At 45.0% G+C, this 20,078-nt stretch overlaps 1 protein-coding gene across 1 annotated transcript in view; it reads right to left on the bottom strand.

Annotated features, from left to right (window-relative positions):
* LOC102484619 (aldehyde oxidase 2) overlaps positions 1–20,078 on the bottom strand; it is a 111,534-nt gene that overhangs the window by 64,563 nt on the left and 26,893 nt on the right. The window contains exons 11-19 of the mRNA XM_006152997.3: positions 17,038–17,189; positions 14,102–14,195; positions 11,021–11,130; positions 9,484–9,668; positions 8,211–8,394; positions 6,142–6,234; positions 4,699–4,868; positions 3,440–3,554; positions 1,704–1,826 (exon numbers count right to left, since the gene is read on the bottom strand). Of these exons, the coding sequence (XP_006153059.1) occupies positions 1,704–1,826; positions 3,440–3,554; positions 4,699–4,868; positions 6,142–6,234; positions 8,211–8,394; positions 9,484–9,668; positions 11,021–11,130; positions 14,102–14,195; positions 17,038–17,189 (1,226 nt within the window). The remainder of the gene's footprint in view (positions 1–1,703; positions 1,827–3,439; positions 3,555–4,698; positions 4,869–6,141; positions 6,235–8,210; positions 8,395–9,483; positions 9,669–11,020; positions 11,131–14,101; positions 14,196–17,037; positions 17,190–20,078) is intronic.

Here is a 20,078-nt window from a genome sequence, read left to right as displayed (position 1 = left end):
TCACGCCGCAATCCCTTCTCCTCCATTCTCCTCTTGGGATCTTGGGCACGCACGCACACACGCGCCCAGCGTGAGTTTTAAGCCACCGGGTCCGGGATGCGAACCGCGGTCAACAACGTGGGAGTCCAGCGACATAGCCATTACACTAACTGCTGGTTCTCATGAACTACTTATTTATTTATTTATTATTTAAAAAATTTTCTATAGGACGAGAGAGAGAGAGAGAGAGAGAGAGAAAGTTGCCAGGTCCAGGACCTGGACTGTGGTTGGCCATATACAACCTGCTGACCCAAGAAATACATATTAGTAATTTTGTCTTCATTTTACAGATAATGAAACCATGGCACAAAAAGTTTACATAATTTGCTTAAGGCCACAGAGCCAGAAAGTGGTGCAACCACTATTCACACCTGGTGGTTTGTCTCTAGGACCTGTGTTTTTAACCACCACCTTACACTGCCTCTCATACATGCAGTCATACAAATAAATGAATGAATAGATGGATAAATCAGTATTGGTATATGTGACTATTTTGTTATTTGCTTTCGGTAACAGAACTACTTTCTTTCTTTCTTTCTCTCTCTTTCTCTCTTTCTTTCTTTCTTTCTTTCTTTCTTTCTTTCTTTCTTTGTTTCTTTCTTTCTTTCCTTTCTTTCCTTTCTTTCTTTCTTTCTTTTTTCCTTTTTAATTTGCCAGAGAAAGAGAGAGAAGGAAAGTGAGTAAGCACTCTAAAATAGGAATGGTCACACCACTATCCCTTCTTCTTCATTTCTTTTGGACACTCGTATGTGCCCAGCATGTTTTTCAAGTTGCTGGGTATGAAACTTGAACTGTGTCATGTGGGATCCAGCCACCTTCTCCACCATGCCACCAGCACCGCCAGCACCACCAGCACCACCAGCTGGCTCCACAGAAGAATTCTGTAAACTGACTCTGGACAGTTCATGCCAAGGGAGCCCTAGCTGTTCTGAGCCTCAGAATATGGCATGGGCGTGTCCTCTGGGTGCCATTTCGCCCTTGAGGAAAGTGGGCTTAGAGTCGAAATTTGAAAAGGCTGTATTAGGATCCTAGTACAACCCAAGGAAGGAGAATAGCCAAGAAAAATGACCTGGACTTCTGCAAGGTTGGCAAATGAGAATTTGGAGAAGAACTGATTTGGTTAGAGAGATTAAGAAGCATGGCTTTCTTTGAATATTGAGCAGCTTGTACCGTTTGGGTACATTTAAAAATGTTCAGTGATTCACTCCAGCTTCTGAACACTTTGTGTGGTCTGTCACAAGCACACACAAGTATTTCTCAACTCAACTACTCTGAATCTGTCCCTCATTGAATTAGAACCTGCAAACTGCAGTCTACACCTGACTTTTCTATTCTCACTCCATTATCTTCCCCAGAAATAGGATTTGAATTCCAGTATCAGACCAAGAAATGAGAGTGGAATTTTCTACGGCATTCCACCACAAAACTCCCACTGCTTTAGGCTCATCTTGCAAACATTATTCATTCTCATCCTCCTCTACAAGTAAGAAAGTCCCTGATTTTTAGCAGATACAAAGCCACCTGGAATAAAATCTATACTTCTTGGTTCCCTTTGCAATCAGGTGTGGCAGGTTCTACTCACCCAAGAGTTCATTTTATGTCGAGATATTTACAAAGATATTTGATTCTACAATCGTAGGGAGAGACTGGCCAACCCTGCTTACCTCGATGGTGAAGATAACAGGTTCTAGATCTTCATAAGTGATCTTTATCATTTCGATTGCTTGCTTTGCCTGTACATCTGTCTCTGCAACCACAGCACAGATGATCTGGCCCACGCAAAAGACCTATGGAAAGTACATGCAAGAAACAGAATCTTCTGGATGAAAACAAGATTGCCTCAACCTTACCAGTGGCTAGCGTCTTAGATGTCATTATTGAGCAATAGAAACCACAATGGGGTCACATTCAATACATGTGCTTGGTTAAAGACTTTAAAAACTTTTTAACACAAAAGATAATTTAAATAATGAAGACAGTGTCGTTGGCCGTTTTATTAAGTAACTGTAAAGCCCAGAGTGAATGAAAGTATACTATATCCTCTGTTCAGCTTGGTTAACGTGAGTTGCCTTTATGCTGTCATTTTCGAGTTTAAAGATAAGAAAAAGTATTTTTCTGTACAATGTGGATCCTGCTTTGGACTAAAACGTGTCCCTCCAAAAGCTGTGGGTTGAGGATCTGACCTCTAATGTGGCTATCTTTGGAAACAAGACTTTTAAAGAGGTAACTAAGGTTAAATGAAGTAATAAGGATGAGGCCCTAATCCATTATGACTACTGGTCTTGTTATTTATTTATTTATAAAGAGAGATTTTCACTATAGGTCATGTGCACTAGCCGGAGAGATGGAGAGAGACAGACAGAAAAGTCAGAAATCACCCCCCAGGGAGGATGGCCACACTGCAATCCCTTCTCTTTCATTCTTCTTTCAGGATTTTGGGCATGCATGCACATGCGCCTGGCGTGAGTTTTAAGTTGCCAGGTCTGGTATTTGAATCACGATCAACTATGTGAGAGTCCAATGACGTAACCATTATGCCATCTGCTGGTCCCCAAAGCAAGTATGTGATATTTTATCGTGGTAGTCAGATCAGACTAATACAGCTCCTAAATAACAGCCAACCTCTTCATCTGAACTTCAACAACAACAAAAAAGTGATTTGTGCCATGCCGGAAGAGAAACATTTTGTGCAGGACTCATTGAGATGCAGCAATAGCGAGGACTTACTGAGATCTTTCACATGCCAAGCACTATCCTAAGCACTTTACATGTGTTAGCTCATTTAAAAATCACAACCACATAACCAAGTAGTGCTGTCATTATTCCCTTTTCAGCGATGATAAAGCCCAAGACACATAGCCATACATGGAAGAGCTAAACATGAATCTAGGCAGTCTGAGTCCAAAATCAAGTGCTCAGTGAAGGACTGTTGACTTTGAATTACACAAATAGTCAGAGCAACTTCACTAAGAATGGAGCATGCAAAGGTGGATGGGAAGTAGGTGAAGTCCAGGAGAAGGAGTTGTGAGTTCAGTGTCAATAAGACGGAGTGTATTTTTTTTAACTCTCTTTTCTAGATCTTTCCAGAGTATTCTATCACAATATAGACCTGTTCTTTGCATTTACTCTTTAGAAGAGGGTAAATGGGCTTAAGAGCACACAGTGGCAGAACTAGGATTCACTGCTTTTCTGTAGTAAGTTTCCTTTTAATATCGCTAATTCTTGACTCCAGAATTCTAGTAGGATGAGTATATACATTAGGGGTGAGGGAAGCTGGAAGGCTTGGTACTTCTATCCCTTAATGGCAGAGAGAGCTGGAAGTGATACAATGCTGGTTGGAGGTGGCACCTTGGTCAGTTGTCTGCACAAAGCCATATGGGAAAGCATGTCACACACCTACCTCATCTACAGCCAACAATCTGTCATCTTCAGCCCCATTGGTGCCCGGAATGTCTTCAGCTGTTATCACGTCAACCACCCCAGGTAGTTCCAGGGCCTCAGCTGAATCAATTGATCTAAACAAGATAATTTATATGTAAATACACACAAATGTATGTCTAAATGTATTTATAAATATATATTTCTAATTTTTCTTTCTCTCTTTATTTCTTTCATGAGAGGGAGATAGAGAAACAGGCACTCCCAACACGGTCTTTATACCACTGGCTTAGGCAGCCTGGATCATGGTCATGCTGGTGTGTGCACAGAAAGGTATCAGGATATGAACCCAGGACCCTTCCATAGGGGACTAATTGCATTACCACTGCACTACTGCCTGGTCCCAGAAAGATATTTAAGAAGTCAGGGGAACCAGCAGTTAGTGTAATGGCTATGTCGCTGGACTCCCACATAGTTGACCATGGTTCGCGTCCTGGACCCGGTGGCTTAAAGCTCACGCCGGGCACGTATGCGTGCGTGCCCAAGATCTCGAGAGGAGAATGGAGGAGAAGGGATTGCGGCATGACCATCCCCTCTGGGGGATGATTTCTCGCTTTCTGTCTCTCTGTCTCTCTCTGTCTGTCTGGTGAGTGCACGCGCCCTATAGCGAAAACCTCTATAAAAAAAAAAAAGTCAGCAAGCTTTAAGAGCCCCAGATTTAAAAGAGAGTTAAAGCATGGTTGAAAATCAAAATATATCATTAAGAATCCCGCTTAGGTCCTAATCAGTCAGAACGAACCTGCAATGGAGTAGGGTCTTGGAGGGCCCCTCACTGGACCAGTAGGTAACACCTCAGCTGCCAGGGGAGGTGTTGTAGGGGGAGGGCCTATGTGGTTGTGGCACGACCAGCTATGTGAGAGCTCAGTGACGTAACCATTATTCAGAAGCTTAATATGGTGCTGTTTATCGTTCAGAAATGAAGTAGGCATTGGAATGCTTTATAACCAGCTGAAAGCCCTGTATCAGAGTCATTCCTCTGAGCCATGCCTGAAGCCACACCAGGGAGAGGAGGCTTTTATGAGGTTAAGGGCCTGTAACCATAATTTTTATTCTTTCATGATGGCTATTTCCAGACACTTTCCTTTCTTTCTCCTGGGACTGAGAGCCTTTTCTTTATTCATTCCATTTTAGGCTCCTTATGTCCCAGACATTACAGGAGAATGGGTACATTCCACCAAAGGAATCCATAGGGATGCTTTTGAGAGCATTTTATTTACTTACATGATTTTTGCATGAGCCCGGGTACTGGTCACCAAAGCCATGAAAAGCTCTTTATCCACCATGGGGATGTCGTCACAAAATATGGCTTCCCCGGTGGCATGTTTAAGGCCTGACAAATGCATGATGGGGCGTCCCACTGGGTCTTGGAGAGGCTGGTGAGGAGTGACGCTCTACAGAAAAAGCAAAACTTTCCCTAAAAACCTTTACTTTTCAGAAGTGGCCTGGACGAACACCAACACTGTGGATTCAGGATTGAGCAATTGGATATTCACCCTTGGCAACAAACACTGGAGTGGGTCAGATGACGGGTGTGACAATTTATGATGTAACTAGGATGGGGAATTGCCATTTCAGTTATGGAATGCCTCCATTGTGTGGCAATGCCTTAGACAGGGCCAATGTTTTGACAAAATGGTAAAGGAGGTGAAGGGGCACTGTATCTCTTCTTCATGAATTTAGCCTCTCTGTTCTGCTTGTTCATGTTGGCAATAATCAATCCAAATAGATATAAAGTGATCGTGATGATGAGGCTTAAAGTGGTTTAGTTCTTGGGGTCAGTAGGTGGTATGATGAGGCTTAAAGTGGTTTAGTTCTTGGGTTCAGTAGGTGGTAGGGTGGTTGGGACACTGGACTCCCACATGTCCAGCCAACCACATTTCAAATCCCGGATAAGGTGGCTTGCTTTCTTAATTTCTTTCTTTCTCTCTGTCTGTCTTGAGTGAATACACATACCCTATAGCAAATTAAAACATAATTATAATAAGGTAAAATAAATAATTCTTTTAAAAAAACATAATATAGTTCTCAGGTTGGGGGACCAAAATCTAAGCCACTGATACCAACTTGATCAGGCTGCTGGTAGAGGACAGGGGATGGCAATAGACCCCCAGACCCAGATTAATAAAGGTGCCCTGAGTGTCCTCTAAGTGTAAGCATCACTAGGAGTTTAAGGAGTTGGGGAGAGTGTTTATTCTGAATCTCTCCTCTGGGAAGGTGTTTGTGTGTGATGTGGATGGGGTGGGGCCGTACTCTAGCAAGAATAGGCCATTTCTGAACTGTCCTAAGGAGGGAGAGAGTTCAGTTCATTTCAGGACTCTTGTTTGCAGACTGGAGATTAAGCAATCAGGGCTGGAAGCTGAACCTTCTGGCTCAGCTCCTCTTCTCAGTAAATATCAAAGAAATGCCCAAAGAATATAACTCTTAATAGACTATAATGATTGGTCTATAGATCAGTCAGCTGGCTCATCTTGGAGTACATCTTGCAGCAGCTTCAGCCTGACCTTAGATTCCAGCTAACCCCTGTTGTGGCCTAAACAGGGCCAACGTGCTAGAAACAACTAGAAAACCAGAACTAAAAATTGCAAATCTGAAACACTTGCTCACTTAGTATAACTTTAGCTTATCTCTTCGTTTCTAGGTTTCAGTTAAATAAAACTCACTGACCTGGTATGTTTGGACTCCCTGGGGTATTGTGAGTGGGAAATCTTCTAGAGCACTTAGGAATCGGTCTGGAATTTCAGGATAACGACGGCTGTCCTGAGAGATGATTCAACAGAATAAAGATAATCTGGTTAGTATATGACAAAACCTAGGTTTATATGAAAATGACGTGGCTAGTGTAGTCAGGGCAGCTGGTCAACCAAAATCTATATTGCCTCCAGGGCTCTCACTTCTATGACTGTTTCTTGCCACCAGTGCCTCCTCTTTTCCACTGAAGAGGACTAGGGCTGCTTGTTTGATATGATCCTTGAGTCACCCTGAGGAGGGAGAGGCCTGCCAGTGAACTGGGGTAGGGGCAGCAGCAGCAGCAGCAAAGAAGCAAAGCCATCCCAGAGTAAGCAGAAGTCACTGAACATGAAAAGGCCCAATTCCTGATGTTTTTTCCCCTCAGAAAATCAGCTCTTCTGGAAGAGTAGTAGAATTTGGAAGAGTAGTAGAATTTGGAACACTTCAAGGGTTTTGACTCAGTAATTAAATGGCAGCAAGAATTATCCTTGTGAAATGTAGTTGGTGAGGGTCTTCATCTCAGTCGATGAAACTTAGATGCTTTAGCAACAGCAAACTTGAGAAAGGATGTGGCTGGGCAACTGCAAGTGCAAGGTATGGAGAAAGCTGTAATCCTGGTCAGAGGAGGAGGGAGGGAAGGAGGGAGGGAGAGAGAATATTGTTCTTTGCTTACCTTAACTTATTCCAGAAGTTTACAATCAGAAACTCTAGAAAGCTACTTAAGTATTAGCATACGCATCCATTTTGATCTTTTCTTAAATAAATTTTTAAGATTTTAGTTTTTCTATAAAGCATGTGAGCTTGCTGGAGAGGGACATAGGGGGAGAGAGAAAGAGAGAAAGTGAGAAATCACCCCCCGGGAGGATGGCCGCACTGCGATCCCATCTCCATTTTCCTCTTGGGATTGTGGGCACACACACACATATGCCCAATGTGTGCTTTTTTTTTTTTTTTGGGTCCGGGACTTGACCCACACTGTTGGCCATGTGGGATCCAGCAGCTTTCACCACCATGCCACCTGGCTGGTCCCAGTTATGATCTTTTTCAAAAATAGAATTTTATTTAATATCTCATGTTGGGTATAAAATTCTAGAATAGACAAAATGATTCTAGACTGCCACAAAGCAGGAGTGGGGTAGTGACACAGGGGGGCACAAATGTACTTTTTGGGGCAATGAAAATGTTTAGTTGAAGGTGGCTGCCACAGAAGTATAGACATGTGTCAAAATGCACTGAATTTAAAAGGATGCATTTAGTTATATGTAAATTACCCTTCAGTAAAGGTATGTTAAAAGAAAATAACTGCACACTGAAGGCAAGGACATTAGAATGTTCAGTGCTCAGAATCTGTTGTAAACATCACTTAGACACTGGGCTGATGGTAATTTGACACCTGAGTCTCATGGAGCCCCTTAGGGTTGGCTGAATCCTGGGAGAACAACCAACCAGGCCTGACCCAGAACAGGTGAGAGGTAGTGGCATTGGTTGCCCATGATAGAGTTGGCCACAGTAGTGGGAAAACTATGAGCTTATGGCTGCACAGAGCACATTAAACCAGATGTTATGGATTGAATGCGTTCTCAAAACTTCGTATGTTAAAGGTCTAACTCCCTAGTGTCTCAGAACGTGACCTTATCCAAATAAGCTGAGGTCTTTGCTACAGAAGTAATCAAGTTAAAATGAGGCCGTCAGGATGGGCCCTAACCCTAAATGATGGGTGTCCTTATAAGAAAGGGAAATTTGGACATAGACTGCACACAGGGAGAACACCATATGAAGGCAGAGACCAGGCTGATCTCCACAAGCCATGGAGCGGCAAAGACTGTCTGCAAACCACCAGAAGCTAGGAGAAAGGCATGGAACTGGTTTTCCTTCACAACCCTCTCCCCCCTTCTAGGACTTCCTGCCTCCAGAACCGTGAGATAACAATTTCTGTTGTTTAAGTGACACGGTTGGTGGTGCTTTGTTATAGCAGCCCTAGCCAACGAACACACCAGAGCACTCACAGGCACAGATAACAGCTTCAGGGGCTTCTTCAGTTCCTGCAAAACCTCCAAGTAGAATTTGAAGAGGAAGCTGACTACCAGAGTCCTTCTGAACTCCACTCTGCCACCCGGAGCCGAGCCTGGGAGAGAGACTTCATCCAGAAGCAATCTGCAAGCCTCATCCAGCATCAGCTCATTCCAGCGCCTGGTAGAGCAGAAAGAGCCAGTTAAAGGGCAGCCTCAATGGCAGGGCAGGTGTGGGACACTGGATGGCAACATTTTAGAGACCCTAGAGTTCCCTTTTTTGAGTTGGAGTGGATCTTAGGAAACACCTAGTCGAGCCCCTAAGGAAAATCAAGGCCTCGGGAGGTTGCATTAAGTAGTCCAAGAGTTATGGCAGAGTGAGATAGATCCATTCTATTGCAACATGAACCAAATATGCTGCAGAGCTAGAATATACTATGGCCAGGGACTAACTAAATAGACCAAATCAAGGATGTCCTTGATCTGTCACGTGCTGTATGCATACTTTGAAAAACCATATTGTGTGCTATAAAGATAAATAATGATCAGATGTGAATAAGAAGTCATAATATAAAGAGACCCCTTAGGGCCACGTCTGAACAGGTCTCAGACATGGATCTTGCCTTTACTGAGGAAGAAAGACAGTACCCAGCAATGAGAGTGGTAGGTGCCACTTGCATGCTGCCCAGTGTGGGTTTGCTGGAGCCTTGAACTGTGTAGGAGTATGAGGCCTGGATGAGAAAACTCACTTTCTGGTTGAGCTCAGGCCTGAGCTATTTTGTTGAATCCTTCACTCAAAGAGTGGCGATCAATTATTTGAAATCAATAAAGTTTAATTCGTTTAGTGAAATTACAGAAAGAACGGTGATTATATATTTAGTAGTTTTAGTAAGGGCTTTATGAACACTTGCCAGATCCAGATTTCCACTTTTTTTTCTCTTTTCTTTTCTTTTCTTTCTTTTTATTTGGCTGGGGTTGCCATAGGATGCATCCACTCATTGGAGAGAGACAGAGAGTGAGAGGGAAAGTGAGAAATTCCCCCCATCCCCCCGGGATGGCCATGATACAATGCCTTCTCCTCCATTCTTTTCCTGGAATTTTGGGCACATATGCGTGCATGCCTGGCATGTAAGTCTCCAGTTCTGGGACTCAAATTGTGGTCAGCCATGTGGGAGTCCAGAGTCTTAACTACCATGCAACCTGCTGGTCCCATTCACTTGTTTTTTCTAAGGTCAAGATTCACTCTCAGGGGGTGGGGCTCATTGATTACCTCCCGAGGAGCTGCTGGCAGGATTTCTGTGCACAGATGGTGGCAGCCCCTACCCCTCCGTAGGCAACACTCAGGTCCTCAATGGTGTCTGTGCCTTCTTTGAAAAGGACTCGCATGCCAGCATTCACATCGGGCAAGGCATTTTGCTGACACTGGGCCTGTCGGAAGGCTGACACGAATTCCCACTGTGGAGACAAAAACCACTTGGGGTTATCTGTTATGTCAAAACTATTGTAAAAGCATGGTTTATATTTCTTGGTGCCTCTAATTAATCACTTAGACTCAAACTACAGGGACACAGAAGAGAGTTGGCACAGTTCGAGCATCTTGACTACCTTCTCATTCAAAGTGAGAATGGTGTCCTCCCAAAGGTCCAGTCCAAGGTCCTGGACACCCTCAAGGAACAGAGATCACGTTGCACATTCTCCTGAGGCCAGGATCCCTCTGCACAGATGCTGTGGAAATACATGACTGGAACACTTCCGTGTGCTGAGTTCCCTATGGTCTTCACATGTCTGTCTCCGGTGAGGAGGAGGCCTCCTAACGCAGAGGCTTACACATGGTTTGTCTGAAGTACAGAAAGCCCACTGCATTCCTTGATTTGTAAAACCTTCTTTTTCATCTCGCAAACTCAAAAGAAAATAAAACTTTCCATCAGCGCACTGGGGACTCTTGTATCAGGAGCAAGAGTCGGAAAATGATGGCTACCCCAGCTGACTGAGGCAGGACCAGTGAAGACAGCCTGTGACCCGAAGTGCATTTCCTTCCGTGCAGCTCTTGATGGTGCTCTGCCTGCTTCTGCCTGCTGCCTTCACACAGAGGTGCATTTGCATGGGAACAAATGCAAAGTTTCCATTCAAAAGGAAACACTAATGAGGATCATCCATGGCTGAGAGCAAAACTTAACATCAGACTTCCCCCATAACCGAGCTAACTCCTGGCTTTGATCTTGTGAGTATGTTCGTGTGTTAGGAGGTGGGTATTTCTTCTCTCTGGGAAGATCCTCCTCCTGGATTCAGGTACAACCTCGGGGGCAGCACCAGGAGCAGGAGGTGAGGACAGAGGGCTACCTCCATAACCAGCTGGGCGACCACATCAACCGGAGGGATCATGGGTTAGCAAATGTCTGGAGTCCCTCATGCTCCTATGATCCATTAGGGTTGGCAGGAATGGGAGTGCAGAGGCAAGCCCTAGCCTCCATCCCTCTATGGGCGGGTGGCAGGAGAGGAGCTCCATATCATAGCCAGAGAGCTTTTCCCAGGGACAGAAGGAGGTGTGGCAGCAGGGCAGGCTCTCAGCAAGCTCCGCCCTGCACCTGAACTGACAGCCCAGATCCACACCCCAGAGAAGCTGGTCGCTCACAGCTGAGGGCCTTGATGCTGGACAACCCACAGAGGGATGACCCACAGAGGGACAGGAAACAGGCTTTCAGGACAGAGCCATTTCCCTTCCATCTGTTTTTAGATTTCTAAAGAGAACAGGACTCAGTTATGAAAAGGGAAAAACACCCCTCAAATGCAACCAATGGAATTCTTACCTTCCGAGAGTGAGGGATATGCACGGATTCCAAAATTTCCTTTGGCCTAAGGTCTGCACTTGCCAACCCAGCAAGAAAATATTCATTTAAAGGAATCTGCCGCGAGCCTTCTGTGGAAGAAAATTCATTTCTGTATGATCACAACAAGAAAAGCGAGATTATTCTGTACTTTCAAATGTTGGCAGGGGAGAAGAAAAGGTCAGCCTTCTCTGCACAGAGCGACACAGAGGTCTGAGTCTGTGGATGGTTGCAAAGATCCCTGCTCTCTCCACAGAAAGGGGCAGGGCGGCTGCTCCACGACATTTACTCTCGTCAGTGCACAAGCCATGTGTACTGAGCATCCTGCACCTGGCAGGCGTGGGTTCATCTTTCTGCAGAGGCTGGTTAACTGTATAGAGCCCATGGAGCCCTTAAGATCATGGTGTGTGTGGAGGAGTGGGGCTAGGGATGGACATTTGGAGGAGGGATACAGAGGCAGAGCAGTGACGGAATGGGGAGGTGTGGTGTTACCTGTTGAAGATATTTTGATCAATGGGACTGGGGAGAAATGTTCACATATTGAAATGTTCACTTCATAAGCTAAACAATGTCATTTAATGTATATAGAAAATAAATTAATTAATAAAAAAAAGAGATGAGACCAGCAGATGGTGTAATGGTTATGTCGCTGAACTCCCACATAGTAGACCGTAGTTTGAGTCCCAGACCTGGTGGCTTAAATCTCACACTGGGCGCGTGTACGTGTGTGCCCAAAATCCTGAGAGGAGAATGGAGGAGAAGGGATTGTGGTGTGTTCATCCCCTGTGAAGGGTGATTTTTGCTTCCTCTCTCTCTCTCTCTCTCTCTCTTTCTGTCTCTCCAGTGAGAAAACATGCCCTACAGCAAAAGTCTCTCTTAATAAAAGATTAATATGAGAGTCACTTAAATTATACAAGGTTTGTTGCACTATTTGACAGAGTTCAAATCATTGGATTGCTTTTTGATCTTGCTTCTGCTGCCAGCTTCTGAGACAGACACTTATACCCTTATTATTTTATTTTAAAAGAGAATTATTTATTTAATTTTACTTATTATTATCATTATTATTACTTAATTTGACCAGAGAGAGACAGGAAGGCAAAGTGAGAAAGCAAGCCTCCAGGTCTGGGGCTTGAACTGTGGTTGACCATGTGGGAGTCCAGCGCCTCAACCCCCATGCCACCTGCCAGGCCTTACACTTATACCTTTAAAGCAAAGTGCACAATTCACAAAAACTCTTGGTGATCACAACTATGCCCCTGGCTTGGAAAAGTACAGCCCAGGGACAACACGCCTTTGATCCCTGGGCTGACGGGGCTGCACTGGTGTAATGGAAGCCTGAATCAGTAGGATGGGTCTGGCTGGGCCTCAGGCAAAACTGAGTAGGGTGAGAGCTGGTAGCAGTGGTGGGGGGAACAAACACTTTCTCTTGGCCACCAAGTCTTTCCTTTTTCCTAACACCTCAGAATTCCCAAGAGCAGGGACTGGATCATGTCAGCTAGTAGATACCTCAGGGAGGGTGATGACACCCAGGATGCTGTTCCTGGTTGGATATACTCTGGAGGTATTGTGATGGCTCCTTCTGCAGCCCCGTGCGTGGGACACTGTCAGTCTACAGGAGGTACCAGTGAGTCCGTGATTGACTGGGCTAGTGGTAAGGACAGAGGGAGTGGGCAGTGGATGGGTTGTAGGGGAGGGAAGGGAGTAACAGAAGGGGTACTTTAGAGTGAGGGGCTGTGGGGAGAGCAGGCAAGTATATCTGCTGGGAAATCAGAGAAATGGGGTTCACATTTCCTATGGCGTGAGTGCGTGCCTCCTCTCAAACACAGCTGAAGTTAAGTTGCCATTGTAACAGTAGCAAGACGTGGGACCCTTAGGAGGTCATCAGGCCATGCGGCCATGGGTGGGGGTGGTGCTGTTATAAAAGGGTCAGTTTGGCCCCCTCTTGCCTTTGCATTTCCCACCATAGGAAGACACAGCAAGAAGGAACTCAACAGTTGTGCCCGGATCTTGAACTTCCCAGCCTCTAGAAATACGAGGAAACAAATTTCTGTTCTCTAGAAATGACCCAGTCTCAGGCAGTTCATTACAGCAGCACAAATGGACTAAGATAACATCCCAAGCCTCCCTTGACGAGTGACCCCACCTGGGAAGTTGAGGCTATTAGAGGTTAGATGTGTGACGTGTAGCCTGGCATGTAGGTCGCACCCAGTCAAGTGGCAGTAGCATCGCTGCTGCAGCCGGAGGCAGTGAGAGCACTGAGTACTTTGGGGAGATGGCATGGTGGTTAGTGAGGAGCCATCCCAAGGAATGTTGATCTCAGTCAGCAATTAAAATTAATTACTATCTTCCCCCTGCCTCCAGGGACCCACAAGTCCTTACTAGATGGTGGCTTCTTATACAGCCACTGGGGGGAAGGAGGACAACTTAGAGGCCTCTGTGGGGGAGGCCCTGGACTATGCTGTGCTGGTGGAGGGAGAGCCATGAGACGAGGAGGGTGCAGGAAGCAGAGAGTGGTCCTTCAGGCCATGGGAAAGGTGCTTACTGCAAATGCACAATCACTCCAGCCTCTGCAGACCACCCCTGGCATTTATGGGTCAAGCAAAAACACACCAGCTCACATGGGCTGACTAAGCATGTGATCCCAGGTTGTGTGCACAGGCATGTGTGTGATGTCAGAGGGCACATTAGCTTCGACTTGCATCAATAACCTTCTCTCACCAGCCTGAGCTTCCCATGGTGAGTCGAGAGCCAGGGACCTGGGCTCTGACTTGCAATAATTCCGTAAAAAAAGGAGGGGGCAGGCAATGGCACTGTGGTAATACAACCACATGGCGAAGGTCCTGAATTGGCATCCAGGTCCCCCGAGCACACTGGGTGTGGGTGCATGTCTGCGATTGAGCTTGACTGAGGTTGAGGGCAAATCATGGTGAGAGGATCCCGTTAGGGCATTGCTCTCTCTCAGAAGAAATAAGTAAACAAACTTAAATAATTAGTAAATAAAGAAGTAGAAAAGAAGAAACAGACTTAAGGTGCTGTTCAGACTGTTTTGAGGTAGTTTACCTTCTGATATCAGATTGAGAGTAGCATTGCCCACAGCAAGAACTGGATTCAGGTCAGAATAGCAATGCCGGCTTATGATGTGTCCCCCTAAGGACTGAGGAGAGAGAGTGACAGCTCAGTTATTCTGCCGCTTAATTCCTCTGTTCACAGACTGCTCATAGTCCTCACAGTGGCTGTGGAAGGGTCGAGAGGAATGCTGATCAGTTCAGCCCCTTTCTCCTTTGCAGAAGGAACACAGTTCAGAGTGCCAGAAGGACCCCTCCCACTGGCTCTCTGTGACCAGAAGAGGAGTTGAAGGTAACCAATGCTCCCTAACATTTCCACCTGCTAACCTCTGACACACATTTGCTCACACTGTCCTCACTACCACCCAGGGATTATTTCTATTTTACAGATGAAGACACTGGGGCACAGAGAAATGATCAAACTTGCCTAAGGTCTGGCCTGAGATTCGAACTTGAGTAGGGAGGCTGAATGGCCAATTCTGAGTCACTCCTCCCTAGCCTTGGCCACAGTACAGATGACCATGGTGCTGGCTAGAGAGATGCTGTTCTCTCTCTCTTTTTTTTTTCTTTTGGGAGAGATTTTTGCTATAGGGCACATGCGCTCGCCAGAAAGACAGAGAGAGACAGAGAGACAAAAAGCAAGAAATCACCCCCCCAGGGGGGATGGCCATGCCACAGTCCCTTCTCCTCCATTCTCCTCTTGGGATCTTGGGCACGCATGCACACGCTCCCGGCGTGAGTTTAAGCCACCAGGTCTGGGACTTGAACTGCGGTCGACTACATGGGAGTCCAGTGACATAGCTATTATGCCAACTGCTGGTCCCCAGAGATGCTGTTCTCAGTACATAGGATCTCAGCCTCATGTCTCATAGGCCTGAAATGGCTGGACTTCATGTGGGCCACGTCAGGGTTCTAGGGCATCTACACCATTGACAGAGGCTTGCTCTTTTCTCTCCTCGGGAGATCTCACTTGGGTTTGGTAGAGACTGTAGCATCTCAGTACTTGGGAGGAAATGGTTGGCTATTCATTTCAATACACTCCTCCCGACACAGGGAAGGACTCTACAGTGACCTCCTAGTTACTGTGGTCTGGGCTGGACATAGATGAGAACAGAGAACTCCTTTCCTCCATGAACAACTCAATTTTTTTTTTTAAAGAATGATTTTATTTAACATTATTTATTAATTTATTTTATTTTGATTTGATGAGAGAGAGAGAGAGAGATTGAGAGAGAGAGAGAGAGTGAGAAAGCAAGATGCCGGGTCTGGGACTCAAACCGCAGTCAGCCATGTGGGAGTTCAACACCCTTAACCACCATGCCACCTGCCAGCCCCGAACAGCTCAATTTTAAAGTTCTCTTGTTTCCCGAGTGCTGAAATCTGCCCCCTTGACTGTCATCTATCGGTCATACTTCTATCCTTCGTGATCATAGGTAATAAAACATCAGTCCAGGAGTCTCTCCTGTTTCCTGTGGCTGTCCTTCAACCTCCATCATTTCTCTTTTTGATAGAGTTTCCAGCCCCTTGCTCTCCTGCCACCAAATCCTTGCCAGACTCCAGGAAGTCTAGTCAGAGTTCCTGATGGGAAAGAACATTTTGGCATTAGTTGAGAGCTTTTTTTTTTAAAGTTTGTCCTAGGGTGTGTACACTCACAGAGAGAGACAGAGACAGAGAGAAGGAAAGTGAGAAAGTGCCCACCCAGGGAGGATGGCCATGCCTCAATTCCTTCTCTCTTCTTCTCTAGGGATTTTAGGCACACACGCACATGCATGGCATCTTTTTCAAGCTGCGGAGTCTGGAACTCAAACTGCTCTATTAGCCATGTGGGATTCTAGTCGCCTTAACCACCATGCCATCTGGCTGGTCCAACTTGAGAGCTTTTTCAAGGGAAACATGACCTGCCTCCACTTTTTAAAATAATTAATTATTTAATTTTGTTTATTATTGTTATTATTTTAAAATTTGCTATGGGCATGTGTGCTCATCAGAGAGATGAGAGCGCACGCGCGCGCGCGAGAGAGAGAGAGAGGAAAGAGAGAGAGAGAAAGTGAGAAAGCAAGTTGCCAGATCTGGGACTCAAACCATGGTCAGCCATGTGAGTCCAGTGCCTCAACCACCATGCCACCTGCTGGCCCCAGCATGACCTTCTGAGGTGGAAAGGAAGCAGACCTCAGTGTGCCTCCCAGATCTCAGCATTATTTACCAGCTGTAGTGTGATCAGTTCAGGGTAGACTTAGATACTATACTTCCATTAGTGCAGCCTAAGACAAAATTAGATTCTTTGATAGGTTTATTATGAAATTAGTAAAACCATGACGTCCTTTTCCTGACCTGTGCTGCTGCTCAGTCAATCTACTGAACTTGACTTAATAGTTGTCTTTAAAACGTTATATGAGGGACCAGCAGTTAGCGTAATGGCTATGTCACTGGACTCCCATGTAGTCGACCACGGTTCGCGTCCCGGACCCTGTGGCTTAAAAAAAAAAATGTTATATGAGGGACCAGCAGTTAGCGTAATGGCTATGTCACTGGACTCCCACGTAGTTGACCCCAGTTCGAGTCCCGGACCCGGTGGCTTAAACTGACGCCAGGCGCGTATGCGTGCGTACCCAAGATCCCAAGAAGAGAAAGGAGGAGAAGGGATTGCGGCATGGCCATCCCCCCTGGGGGGTGATTTCTTGCTTTCTGTCTCTCTGTCTGTCTCTGTCTGTCTGGTGAGCGCATGTGTCCTATAGCAAAATACCTCTCCCCACTCCCCAAAAAAGTTATATGAAATAACGTTTATCCCTTTAACTTTCTTATTTACTGTGCCTGTCATTTCAATCTGCTGAGAGCTTTTTGCTTTCTGATCCTGCCAATGCATATTTCCACATTTCAATGAGATTAAGAAATAGGCATGGTGAGCCCAGTGATGGAAACCAGAGAACATACTGCCATATTCCGGATCTGCTGGCCCGCCAGATGTGGTAGGTGCTTCAGGAGCGCTCGGAAGGTCTGAGTTTTCTCCTCTGGGAGCTCCAAGATCCTCTCAGCCAAGATGTCTCTCATCTGGGCCAGGCTGCAGCCAGCACCGATTGTCAGTCCTGGAAAGCAAAGTGTTTTCACTGGCGACAGGGGAAGAGCAGTTGCTTTGTGATCATGGCACCAGGGATCTAGCAATCTGCTAGGACTGTGGTCGACAAGCGGGCTGCACAGAGAACCCCTGAGAACTCAAAAAACATTTTGTATGCTGTAAAGATGTACAGTGATTAAAAATATAAATTTTAAAAAAGGGTATTGCCCACCCACTAGATACCTCCAAAAAGAAAAAATAACAACAAAAAACTAGTGGAATGATTATCAAAGGTGCACAAAATAATGTAATGTTCTTTATTGACAGTGATGAGTATGTTTATATCTTTGATTCGATTATCACACATTGTATACATGCTTTGAATTGTATGTACCCCACAATATGTATGATGATTATCTGTACATCAGAAATTATGATAAAAAAATAATAAAAAGCTCTCCAGGTGATTAATCTGTGCAGCCAGAGTTGGGAACCTCAACACTGATCCAGACTCTTCCTTGGACACACAAAAAACCCCAGAAGCTAGAAAATGTAATGACAGTAACAACTTGCTGATGGTAGATGCCATTAGAGAACTTTCCAGGAACCCGTCCTGACTGACCATACTGAAACTATGTGAAGTTGCTTCACATAGGTTATTCAGTTCCCGAGACCATTGCCTAATGTCAATAATGGCTGACTGCAGGTTTTACACCTCTACAGGTAGCTCTGATAATCAGTTTCTTCCACAACCATGCAAGCAGTTGCCCTGGGGCATGATGTGGGGTGGCGTTGGGTATGGGGAAGTTGGGGGAGCATTAGGAGAGCATCTAGAAATGCTGGGGTAATATTGTTTGCTAACCAGTAAGGAAGTAATTAAAAGTTTCAACAATGGTTGCAGCCAGACTCGTGAAGATTGGCAGGTTATTAGCATGAGCTTCAGGGCTTTTCTTTGGTTGGCAGGAAAGGGTTCAAATCAATCTTCAGAAGTGAAGTAAGCACTCAAACCATTAAAACCCCCCACAAAACTTAGCCTATAAAAATGAGTCCTTCACTTCCTGAGATTTGCAGAACGAAACACTAACAAGCAGAGTTTGATTGGGCATCACTAGTGGAGTTGGGTTCTAATTGCAATTAGTTACATCAGGTTTCAAGTTGAGCTTTGATTTATTTTTTTCTTTTGTTGATTAATCTTCAACAATACAGTACTTAACTGTCCCACATAGCTATGTATTATATATATTAACGATGTGCTTGGTACAATACCCCCCACCCCACCTCTGCCAGCCTACCCACACAATACCCATGCATCTGAAGCTTGAGCACCTCCATTTTGAACATGACTCCACTGCCATTTCCCTGTCCCTGTAACTTGACCCAATGTGTATCCTACAAATTCCTCACTGAATGCTTATCATCAGTGATGAACACTGCCATCCATCCCCGTCCTCCTAACTGAATATTTATCACCAGTGGATGCACCATTTATCACCAGCAGATACAGCCAACTAGGACTATCCAGCCAATTATAACCGTCCTTCCTGATAACTCACTTTTTTGGCTTTTGTTAACTGCTTTCGTATAACTCAAGGCCTGTACTTTCTTAGATGTGTAGTTTTTTTTTTTTTTTTTTTCCTTTTTATAAAAGTTTTTACCCTTATAAACCTTCTTCCCCCCTGCTTTGGGCCTGCAAGATTTTGGAGTGACATGAATCCTCTTGCAAGTCACTGGCTTCATAAATGGCTCCTTTAATTTGGTTAAAATTGGATGTCCTCTTATTCTCATGCTGATTTGAATATGACACTTCAATAATATTAACTAACTTAACTGAAGCCACTAGCTGATCCTTTTTATCCTTATGCTAAACATAACTTGCCTAAAAGTAACCAAACTGGGCCTTCTTCCTGACATGTCTTGGCCTGGAGTCCTTGCCCCGTTTCTGTTTCAACATATAAAACGTACCCTGTAAGAGGTGCCTTGATTAATTTCAGAGTCATCAGTGATGGTCTGTTGTTTCCTTCTCACCACAGGCTCCACTGGAACCTGGTCTTTAGCTTCAGCAAACATTCTGGCTCTATCTTTGCACTAGGAAACTAAGCTGTTTCTTGTCATATGATTCTTTCTCCCTTGAGAAGACGCAGAGTCTTATTAGTAGGGAAGAAACCAGAAACAAAAAGGTATTAAGGCCAGGGGAATCAGTAGATGGAGTTATGGCTACGTCGCTGGACTCCCACGTAGTCGATCGTGGTTTGAGTCCCAGACCTGGTGGCTTAAACTCATGCCAGATGTGTGTGTGTGTGTGTGCCCAAGATCCCGAGAGGAGAATGGAAGAGAAGGGATTACAGTGTGGCCATCCACCCCTGGGGGTGATTTCTTGCTTTCTATCTCTCTATCTCTCTGTCTGGCAAGCACATGTACCCTATAGAAAAAAGTGCTCCAAAAAAACAAACAAAAAAATTAAGGCCAGAAGCATTACATGCCTGACAGGTGTCACTGCCTATTATTTGACACAGGCAAAAAGGGGCAGTTCAAGGCTGGCCCTATAGCTCGGAAGTTAAGGGAGCTGGATCTCACATGGCTGACCATGGTGTGATCCCAACTTCAGTGGCTTGAAAAACACATCAGGCATGTGTGTATGCATGTCCAAAATCCAGACAGGAAGGAGGAATGGAAAAAAAAGATTGTGGCATGACTTCATCCCATTGGGGAATGCTTTCTCTCTGGTGATTGTATATACCCTTTGTCAATTGTAAAAAAAAAAAAGAAAGTAAAAAAATAAAGTTCAACCCCTGCAGGGAGTGAAATGCCAGATGTCTGCTCTATGGCCTGAGTCCTCATAAGATTTCAAAAATTAGGTTGAAGCCAGACAACCCATTTTGAAATTTTTTTTTTCTATTTCTATTGCTTACATTCTTTCCCT

The sequence above is a fragment of the Tupaia chinensis genome, unplaced genomic scaffold, assembly GCF_000334495.1.
Source record: "Tupaia chinensis unplaced genomic scaffold, TupChi_1.0 Scaffold000361_2, whole genome shotgun sequence".
In the NCBI taxonomy this organism is placed as follows: Eukaryota; Metazoa; Chordata; class Mammalia; order Scandentia; family Tupaiidae; genus Tupaia; species Tupaia belangeri.
Note: the sequence above shows the minus strand (reverse complement) of the source record. Positions and strands in the feature narration are given on the sequence as shown.